We start from the raw sequence: 11,152 nt of genomic DNA, 5'->3' as shown, positions 1-11,152 counted from the left end.
TGCCAAAGGTGTCTGGGTGGAGCTGCGTAAAAGAAGTGGCGGTTGCACTGAGCTGTGGCCGCACTGTGGCCTGATCATAGAAGATCCCAGAAGCTCTATCCAGTCAGATGGCTGCAGGGAGTGGTGTCCACAGAGTGGAATTCTGGAGGACACCAGCACTAAGAAGCAGGCATTGGGTTGGCCATAGCTGTTTCTTTTCAGTTCACTAGAGCAGCGGTCGCCAACCTTTCGGACCTCGCGGACCACCGGTTGGTGACCGCTGCTCTAGAGAACTGCTGACCCACCAGAGATGTAATTCACCAACTGGCCTTGACAATGTATTTCATAACAGACTGCACTCAACGGGAGGCTGCGGTTTCTGCCTCCTCAGCACGCAGCACCCCCACCCTCCTATGTCCTCCGGTAACAGCTCCCTTGTTTTTCTACGGAGACCACTCTTCCCTGGGAGACCTGGGGGAGGTATGACTCACTTCGCTGAGGCGGCCACACTGCTGGTGGAGGCTCTAAGTGTCAGCCACGGTGACCCCCCCTTTGGGGAACTTTCAGACCCTTCTCTCTATATACTGCAACGGGCTCTCCCCTGGGTTCAGGAAAAGAAGGGAATTTCAGGGTGTTTGACCCTACAGCTCACTCAGCCCTGTACTAACTGTGTGAATTTGAGACACGGAGGAAGTGCCTGACATGCTCATCTTCGCGTGGCTCAGTGGCTGAATGTGGGCCCATGAACCAGGAGGTCACCGGTCCGATTCCTGGTCAGGGCACATGCCCTGGTTAAGGGCTTGATTCCCAGGAGGGGGCGTGCAGGGGCAGCCAATCACTAATGTTTCTCTCTCATTGATGTTTCTATCCTTCTCCCTTACTTTCTGTCGCTCTCTAAAAATCAATTTAAAAACCATTTAAAATAGTACAAATGATTTGGTAGCTCTAGGCTGTTGTGACAACCCAGTGGTGGGCCACCAAGAGCAATCAGCAAAAAGCGGTGGCTGTTTGTATCATCGTCCAAAGCAGCACGAGACAAGGGCCTCAGGGTCCTGGCAGCAAGGCCTAGGTGACCCAGGAAGAAATGACTCACCTACAGGGAATCAACGAGACGCTGCGATGAACTGCGAAGGGTGATGGGATCTGGGACGACAGAGAGACGGCATGTGGCCAGAGGAAATAGCCTTGAGAAGAGAAGCAGAAATGTGAGGCTATGTTGGATGTTTCTGGTGTGGCCAGAGCTGAGGGCGTGTGGAAGGGTCAACGAGAGGTAGGAATGTTAATGTGGGATCATCTGAGGCCTCGATTAGTTGGGCTCAGCTGGCGTTTCAAGAGGGGTCCCAAGTACTGCAGGCCTTCCCGTGACAGTCCCCGTGTGGATGCACCAGCGGTACCTGGAGGTGGGAAGGCTGGTTCCCGCCCGCCCTGAGGGGCCATGGGCCGCCCTTCCGCAACTTCTGATTTCATCCTGATGCTAAAGCTAAAGCAGAGGCTATGTGAGACTGGGAAGGTGAACGCACGCAGAGAGAGCCACAATATTAAAAATCTAAGGCAGGGATTAAGTTGTTAATCATATTGCAGCATTTCACAAAGAAGAGGCTGAGTTTTCCAATGAAATGATGACTCCGGCATATGAATTAACCTTTTGTATAGGAAGAAATGAAAGTCATTAAACGTCATTGTCTTATTTTAAAAGCAGCAATATCCTGCCTGATTGCAAGCGCTTAGAGGAGGATGATTAAACAGAAGCCTTATCTCCACGGTTCCAAGGAGAAAATGGGAGGAAAGTTATCCAATTATGGATGATAAAGCAGAGAAAAAAGCCCAAGAAGAGGCAAACTTGGGTCAGCGGAGAATAAAGAACGTGTACTGTGATCTCCTCGCGGTCAACAGCCAGACTCTCAGCCGTGGGAACGGCAGCACCAGCTTCCCAGGCTGTCCATCCCCGAGGGCGTTTCTAGTCTTCCTTTCCGTAACCCAGTGCCAGGTTCCCGTTACCGGTAAATGACTGCTATTTTGTTATCTATCCCTAGAGAGTAACCTAAGGACTTTCAAACGTGCCCTGGGAGTGTGGGCACAAGATTTATTGTCCCTGAACTCAGTTTCCTTACCTGTAGGTTGGGTCTACTGGGCACGATCGGTGGGACTGTGCTGGGGTGACAGCAGTTGGCCCGGGTTCTCACCCTCAGGTATCGATGCTGGGCTGGATGGTTCTTTGGGGGAAGCGGGGCTGACCTGTCGGATATTGACCAGCATCCCTGCCTCTACAGACTAGCACTGCCCCCCACCTCTGATCTTGCAGGTGTGACATGGAAAGGTGACTCCAGACAATGTCAAACCCCCGTGGGGCACAAAGTCACCCTGGTTAGGAAGCACTTGTGTGGGCAGAGCCTCTGACTCAATCAATAGCAGCCTCATTCTTACTGTTGTTGTTACACCAGGATCTTTCAAGCCCAGCGTCCTTGCTAAACGTACCCAGTGCCTGATGACTTAGGGATGATCCGTGATTTATTTTCTTTGTATTTTTTTCCAAATCAAAGTATTTAATTCCTAGCTTAAAATCGATGGTTCTGATAAAGTCAGACTGTTATCCTCCAAAGGAATAAGTATCTTCCCACATTTTAGGTTATAATGGTGGGTTCTGTACGTTCCTGGTGAATAAAATGATGGGCAGGTACCACCACTGAAGTGTTACTTGAACCACTTCTGGCAGAACCAGGAGTTACTGAGCGGTCACCACACAAAAGGTGCCATGTGGTGTGTGACGACGACACGATGGGGATATATATTTTATTAGATACAATGTTACAAATGCATATTTCAAGTAACTGTCAGCCCAATCCCATGATTATGGAAACGGGACCAAGGTCATACAGATACATCAGCAAAGATAGGGACACAGACACCTTTTCCAAATATTCACACATCTAGCTTGCTGGAATTCTATTTTCTAGAGGAATAAGGAACTTAACCACAATTTCCATTTTACTTAAATAATTTCCATTCCCTTTAGACATACTTTATCACCAAAGGAGAAATTAGGGAAGGGGAATGAGGGTTTTCGTGTGGGTCGACTTAGAAAAAGTATCTATAGTCATTTCCCAGGGTAGGTGGGAAACTAATTGCCACAAACGGGGTGGCTTCAAACAACAGAAATTTATTCCATCCAGTTCTGGAGCCAGAAGTCAGATCACAGTGTTGGCAGGGCCAGGCTCCCTCCACAGGGCCGGATCCTTCTCCCAGTTTCTTCCAGCTTCTGGTGGCCCCTGGCGGTCCTAGGCTTGTGGCCTCCAGGCTCTGCCTCTGTGTTTATGTGGTCTTCTCCCCTGTGCCTCTGTGTTTTGGGGGCCACCCTAATCCAGGGTGGTCTCACCTGGAGATCCTACCGTAACCACATCTGCAAAGGCCTTTTTCCAGTTGCATTCCAAGGTTTTGGTAGACGTATCTTTGAAAGGGGACACAATTCAACCCATGAGAGCCGTTTTCCCGGGGGGAGCACAGGAAGGTGAACCTGGATGGCCGATCGCTGTTATCACTTCATCACCCACCGACTCCTAGTAGGTGGGGGTCACCCCGGCCCCTTCCTCGGCCTCCAGCTTTCCTCTCGAGACCGAGCAGACCTAGCTCCTTCCTTCGTTCACCTGTTCATAGAGCTGCAGGTGTGAATGAAGAACCTGCTGGCTACAGCTCCGCTAGCGGTGCCGGCCCAGAAGCCCCCACTGGGCCAGGGTAGGCTGAAGATGGAAAACCTTCTTCTGGAGACTCCAGCACCTCTCAACTTGCTCATGGTGGCTGATGGGACTTTGGGAACACAGTACACCTTGAAACTAGCATGTCAACAGAAGTTGAGTGTTTTCCCTGCTCTCAATGTCTCTGGGCTCGGAGGTCCCTCTGCAGGCACTTCTCCCGCTGCGGTGGCCTGTATTGGGAGCCTCCGTTAGGGGAGGCTCTCAGGACTCTCAGGGGTAGCAATGGGGGAATCTGAGCTGCTTGATTTCCGAGGTCCTTTCCAGCTAAAAGGTTTTGTTGGCACTGTACACATTAAATTAAAACAGAACTCCTCCCTTTTAGTCAAAAGTTGGCGATTTCTCTTCAGTTCTACGCCTACACTCCTTCTTCTCCCAGCCATCTCTCCATGTTTCCTCCCTTCCACCTGTCTGTCCAGTCATCCAACCCTCCATCCATCCATTCCATTCACATTCCTTGCATCCAACCATCAAGCCTCCCTCTATCGAGCTATCTATCCACTCATGTTTCCTTCCTTCCACCCACCCCTCTCGCACACAGATGTGTCACCTACTGTGTGCCAGGCACAGTGGTAGTAGGCTCTGAGGATACAGTGGTGAACTTGGCACTTGAGCAGGGACAGCCCCAGGTTTATGTGTCCTGAATTTATACAATTTGGGGGACCCTCTTTAAAGACGATTCACAGACTCACAAACACAAAATTGCTAGAGGGTCCCCCTGCTTCTCAAGGGGCCCATGTGAGCGAGGGGTCCTGGAGCTCCAGCTTTATTGGCTTCTGTCAAATGCCCCTTGGCAGATATGCCCCCCATCTCGGAGATCAGATTCTGGGGTCCCCCAAGGAGGGCCGGGCATCTCTGTCAGGTAGGGATGGAGGTAAGCCTGGCGGGAGCCCTGAGACCTTCTGTGAGCGTCTGCAGCCCCTCGGCTCCCTCCATCACGCCCAGTCCCAATCTGCACAGTGTATCTGGTTCTTTCTCCTTCACTTGTGCAGAGTGCAATCCTTCACTGGTTCCCATGGAATAGCCATTTGCACCAAGCACTCATGGCAAGTCTAGACGTTTCTAAAGCGGCCTCCTTGCACTTTGCACAGCCTTCTGTCTCCCCACCATGCCATGCCCTCCCCCCCCACACACACCCCTGCAGGGAAGCTCTGTTCCAAGTAGACTTGTTTCCCCCGCAGAGGTGGGAGTCTCCCTGAGAGAAACTGGCATTTGAGCTGCAGGGGGATGTTTTCTCTGCCTCCTTAAGCTGGGTCCCTGTCAAGAACATCCTGTCAGGGTGAGAACCCGCCAGGAAAGGGAGCTCTGGTTCAGGCTCACCTCAGTTTTCCTGTCCATAAGAATGGGAGCAGCCCAGAGATGCTGGAGGAATGAGAGCCACAGACGGAGAATGTGGGACCCCTCGCGGGGCTCGTGGGGTACAGCCTCAAGAGCAACATCTGAGCTCTCGTTTCAGATGCTGGTCACATCATGGTGTCCAGGGTGTGAATGCTCCTGCCTGGCTCCCGGGCCCCTGCAGCTCTGGGAGCCCCGCCATCTGCTGATGCCCAGTCTCTGCGCTCAGAAGAGTTGGAGGCATCTGCACTCCATTTCGCTGGTGTTTTGTTTGGTTTTGTGTTTGCTATTGGGATGGAATCTTCCAACTCAGCTGGGGCAGGACTTGTTCCTTGTGTGAAGCTCAGCCCATCCTCAGGGCCGGGAAGCATGATCTGTGCAGCATTATATAAACAACGGCAGAAATAACCATAGACACTTAGCTCCTGAGTAGCTCTTTTCATCATCAAAGCATTTTGAAAATACGAATTAAGTATTAATAAGTGTATTCTGAGCAGAGCAGCCATGGCACTTTGGGGCGGGAGTCCTTGGCAAATTTGCAGATGCTGTTGTGTAGGTCTGGTCTGATGGCACTGGACGTGTTGTGGGAGTCGGGCAGGGGCACCCGGTGCCCGCCACTGAGCATGCGCAGTCAGTCCCTGACTGCCAGAACGTACTGTTTCATCTCCTGCAGTAAAATGTTGGAGGTCCCCAATGGGGCCCCAAGACCACAGTGGACATGATGGGCTCCAGATCACCCCCAAATCAGACTGGAGCTGCCGGAAACTCACTGAAGGTGCACTCATCCTGACCAGGTGGGCTCAGCCCAGGGCGGACCTCTTCCCACCTGCATCATCCGTGACCTCTGACATGCCAGCTGGAGCAGCTCGAGTACCTTCAGTTGCCTGGAATGACTGTGACTCAAAGGCACCTGCAAGGCTCTGGGGCAGCGGTTCTCAACCTGTGGGTCGCGACCCCTTTGGCGGTCGAACGACCCTTTCACAGGGGTCGCCTAAGACCATCCTGCATATCAGATATTTACATGACGATTCATAACAGTAGCCACATGACAGTTATGAAGTAGCAACGAAGATAATTGTATGGTTGAGTCACAACCTGAGGAACTGTATTTAAAGGGCCAGAAGGTTGAGAACCACTGCTTTAGAAGCTACACGGAGAGGGGATGGCTGGCCCGGAGTCCCACGGCCAGGACATGGGGCAGGGGTTCGAGCCTCCCTGTGACGACCAAGCCTGGCGGTCCTCCTCCCACAACTTTTCCATGATAATATTGCATAATTATTAGAATAATGACCTGCCCTCACTCCACCTGGGTCTTTAAAAATATACATAATTTGATCACAAAAGAAAAAGCTGGCCTTTTGCCTCGTTGCTACAGAGTGAGCAAGATGGGTCACCAGCAACTCTACTGGAGCCATCTGAGGAAATTCGGCCAAGGTTCTCGCTCTTGCCGCGTCTGCTCAAACCGCCACGGTCTGATCCGGAAGTACGGCCTCAACATGTGCCGCCAGTGTTTCCGTCAGTACGCGAAGGACATAGGCTTCACTAAGTTGGACTAAGAGCTTCCATGAATGGGTCGTTCAAGACATCTACCTTATGACAGAATGCTATCTCCTTGTACATAAAAGCCTTCAAATATGAAAAAAAAAAGAAAAAGCCGAAATGCACCATCCTGAAAAATCTCAAATTTATATGGATGTTAATTTTCAGGAGTTTGCTGTGCTACCATACACGAGTCAAGAAAGGAAAGGAACCACAGTATCCAGAAACGTCCAACACCATCCTATTTAAAATCTTGCCATCGAAGCCACCTCTCCAAGAGCTACAACCGCATCTTTAAAAGATATTCTCTCTGCCATTAAAAAACTAACAAAACAAAAAGCAACAACAACAAAAAGATACTCTCTCTGCCAAGAGTCTTCCCCGCTGTACAGAAGCCGGCACGCGCTTCTAACGGAGCTGGGTGCTGAGGCCGAGCTGCACACCTGCCTCTCCAGGAGTGTCTCTCAGGAAACACCATTCCGAACGTGGGCGGGTCCCTCTGCCCGGACTGTCCGCCCCGCCCCGCCCACATCACCCAACGGAAGCCACGTCCTTGCGAGAGCTTCCCTGACCGCCACTGCTCTCTCCTCTGAGCCCCGTTTGGCCCACACCTGTCCTGGTGCTGACCACACCCTGCAGTGGGGTGACAGGTGCTCACTCGGTGGCTCTTTCCGGACTGGGAGCCACCTTCACTGTCACCGGTTCTGGCAGCTCGGGCCCAGGAAGGACACATCCTGGTGGGCACTGGGGCCGCCGTGGCCCTGCCCAGTTTCTGGCTCTCCTCCCACTCACCCGCCCAGCTGGCTGCTCAGATGCCTGGGGCCATTTTGTCTCACAGGTCCAGAGAGTGAGCTATCGTTTCCATGACAACCCCTTCACACGTGGGTACTTGAGGTCATGTTTGCACAAAGGACAAGCAAACCTGCAACACTGACATATGTGTTTTCTGCGTCGGTAACATTGTAGTTTTGTTGCCATAACAGCCGCTGGTGCCTCTGCTGCTGCCTCAGCTAAAGCAATTTCTGGGTCATCTGACCTCCACCCCGTTTCAGAGGATCTAGTCTAAGTTCTCATGTCTACCTTTCTGGAAAACATGGTCCTTTCAGTATCTCTTAAAAAGTTTTAAAGATTTTTTTTCCAGAAAAGTGGAAATAGGATACACCTCCCTACCTCAGGGAGGCAAGGAAATGGGAGAATTCTTGGTTTAAGTAAAGTTTCGGGCTCTCCCAGCGAGTGCCCGTTACTGTGTGGAGCTGCCACGAGGCAGGCTCTGTTGCTGCTGACCAAAGACTCAGTTTCCCTTTTACCTCATACCTGCTCCCACCCCAGCCAGCTTCCCACTTACCCACCGCATGTTTTCATCTTGGCCAATCTGATTGTCAAAAAACATGAAGCCTGAACAGCTCTAAAAGCACCCTTATGTGAAACAAGTGCTTTCTTACACGGTGGCTGCGCTGATCGCTCTGACAGTTCCCTTTTCAAGCTGGCGCGTGCTGCTCCTACTTCTCCTTAACTCCGGGCTCCAGGTTAGCAAGCTCTGCCTCTTGGTTTTCTCCAAGAGGAAAATTCCTGGATGCATTTATAAATTTAGATAGTTTTTGGAAGGAAATAAACTATGCAAATCTCTTATAAGTCCTCTAGTTTGAAAATCAACTTGAGTTTACTCATTACGCATCTCCAATCCTTCCCAGCACCCGCCCCCCCCAGATCCCCTTCTCTCTTTGAACCCCATCAGGTCCCTCCCTGCCTTTGGGGCTCTTCCTCCCCCCTCAGCTCTCAGACGGGGCTCAGCACAGATGCCCAGGGGATGTTTGCTAGGTGACGAGTGGATCTCCCAGATGCTAGAGAGGCACATGGGGCAAGGGAAGCAAATGCTTAGAAGTCCAAGACCTGGGTTCAGGCCCAGCCCAGCTCTTCCCAGCAAAGTTCTTGGGCGAACTGCTCCATCTAAGAAGCACCAGCTGTCCCTGTCTGAAAGGTGGGGACAAGAGTAGCGGGTCTGATTGAGGGTGAGGGGACAGTGGGGCAATGAATGTGGGTGGTGAGGAATCGCCAAGTGCCATGCACCAGGGAGCCATTCTCACTCTCAGATAACTTAAGCCTAGGCCAGTGATGGCGAACCTATGACATGCGTGTCAGAGGTGACACGCGAACTCATTTTTTGGGTTGATTTTTCTTTGTTAAATGGCATTTAAATATATAAAATAAATACCAAAAATATAAGTCTTTGTTTTACTATGGTTGCAAATATCAAAAAATTTCTGTATGTGACACGGCACCAGAGTTAAGTTAGGGTTTTTCAAAATGCTGACACGCCAAGCTCAAAAGGTTCGCCAGCACTGGCCTAGGCCATAGGAAGATCCCTGGGGAAATGGTGCGCTATTGCCTAGCGGAGTAGATTTCAGTTTGGATTTTTTAAGTGGCTTGGGATCAGTCATAATGAAAAGTGCCACTCCTCGCTCTTCTCTGTCTAGCGAAGCCGGGCTGGTGGAGGATAGGAAGTATTTGTTGTATGGTCTGAGGGTGGCCTTGGACACTGCCCCACAGGAGGGGTGAGAGCTGGCCAGCGTGGCAAAGCTCAGCTCCTTCCAGCCTGTACTGAGTGTCACTTACTTTGTGCCAGGCACTGTGCCTGCGTCAGAGAGGTCAGCCTGACCCCAGGCCTGGCAGGGCCTCCTGGGAGAGACCGACACGGAGCCAACATGCACTTGGTGTTCCCCTCTGTCTGGCGTATCTGGCCCTTTTGTCCATGCCGGTGCCACAGCACGTAGGTGATGCCACCACAGTGCAATATGCGTTAGTAGGGTCAGATACTCGGGGGAAAGGGGGCATCCTAGGTCCAGGTGTGGGCTGGCCGGGGTGGGAGGGGCCTCCTGGAGACCATGTGATGAGCGGGACGAGAATATACAGGCCACTCACTGTCAGCCAACGAGAAGGATGGGAAACACCATAATAAACATGTACTCAGTCTGTCCATCTGTTCACCTGTCTGTCCATCCATTTATCTGTCCAGACATGGGCTGTCATTGTGTGCCAGGCACTGTGTCCAACATGAAACAACAAAAAGCCCCAAACTCTGCCCTAATCCTTCAGACCTCACACCTCACCAGGAACAGTCACGCAACCTTGAAGATGTCATCAGAGTTTAGAGTTGGGGGGACTGGGCCTATTGGGTGGACTGTTAAGTGGGGACCAGAGAAAGCTTTCAGTGGAAGATGGCGAAGGAGGGACAGGGGATAGCGCAGGAGGAAGGCACGACTGGGCACAGGCGGGAAGTGGGACCCCTCGTATGTTGGGGACGGGAGGAGAGTCCTTGGCTCTGACAGAGGAGAGAGAATGGCTGACACCCGGAGGCCTTGTGTCCATGACTGCACAGGGCCCACTGCAGCCCCATGAGGGGGAGCCACATCCCCTCCCTCCCACTTTACAGTGAGGACACGGAGGATCCTGCTGGAGGGCAAATAGCTGGTGAGATTCCAGCGACTGAGATTCAAGCCCAGGGCTGGAGCCTAAATTGTTCCCTCGAATTCATGTCCTGCAGTCCCACCCCCAATGGGTGGTGTTTGGAGATGGGGCCTTTGGGAGATAAGTGCAGTTATGTGAGCTCCTGAGGAGGGATCAGTGGGTTTAGAAGATGAGGGAGAGAGTGCTCTCTGCCACTGAGCACAGATGAGACGGCGCCAGGAAGAAGGCTCCCCAGGAGCCACATGGCTGAAACCTGGATCCTGCCGCCTCAGCTTCTGGAAGTGTGAGAAATAAACGCCTGTGTCTGGCGGTTAAGCCCCCCGTGCTCGGTATTTCGTTATAGCCTGAGCTGACTAATACAGCAGGTCTGTCTGGGTGGACAGATCCTCTCAGCCAACCTGGGCCACCCCAGCTGTGGGCCCCCAATAGGTATCCCCAGGCTCCTTCACTGATGACCACTAGAGCCATTCACTCTCCTAGAATGCCCTTGGCTTTGGGGTCCCTCTGAGCTCTTGGGCTTCCCCAGATGAAGCATTTATTCACGGCAGAGCCAGAAGGCCAACCGGAGGCTGCAGAGCTCAGCCCTCTACACCCCCCCCACCCCCAACCCGGCAGGCTCCCCCAGAGAGCACTCCACTCTTTAAAGGAATCCTTTCTCCTTGTTACCTTCACGCCAAGGTTATCTACTCAAGCCTGCGCGGAGGAAATGAGGTTGTTTGGCTTATGGATACAAATAGATACTGCTTTTTTGACTTGCAAAATGAGCTCCACCGTGCCTGGCTCTAACGTAAGTATGCTAATGCTCAATGAACCAGTTGTCTATTTATTTCTGTTTATGCCTGCAGACCCATTAGCAACTTTATTTTTCTTGTTTTCTTTTGGAATATTAAACGGTTCCAACATATTCTAAAAATTAGTTGATTAGCTAGTTAGGGCACATTTTAACTGCCAGCTCCACTGAACCAAAGGAGAAAATGAAGGTAATTTTGTTTGCAAGGAATGCATGATGCGGAGCTGACTGTTGAAAGATGTGCGCGTCAAGGTAATGAGGGCGGGTAATATCTCAGTTTGCATCAGGATGGAAATAA

The 11,152-nt window shown here is 51.6% G+C and overlaps 1 protein-coding gene across 1 annotated transcript; it reads left to right on the top strand.

The window, feature by feature from the left end:
• Nucleotides 1-6,418: 6,418 nt before the first annotated feature.
• On the top strand, nucleotides 6,419-6,674 carry LOC102753632 (40S ribosomal protein S29-like). Its single transcript, XM_015557284.1, has one exon. It carries the CDS (start codon nucleotides 6,446-6,448, stop codon nucleotides 6,614-6,616), a length of 171 nt encoding a protein of 56 aa, XP_015412770.1. The 5' UTR covers nucleotides 6,419-6,445; the 3' UTR covers nucleotides 6,617-6,674.
• The last annotated feature ends 4,478 nt before the right edge of the window (nucleotides 6,675-11,152 follow it).

The sequence above is a fragment of the Myotis davidii genome, unplaced genomic scaffold (genome assembly GCF_000327345.1).
Source record: "Myotis davidii unplaced genomic scaffold, ASM32734v1 scaffold72, whole genome shotgun sequence".
Taxonomy (NCBI): domain Eukaryota; kingdom Metazoa; phylum Chordata; class Mammalia; order Chiroptera; family Vespertilionidae; genus Myotis; species Myotis davidii.
This window is presented reverse-complemented; position numbering and strand designations above follow the sequence as displayed.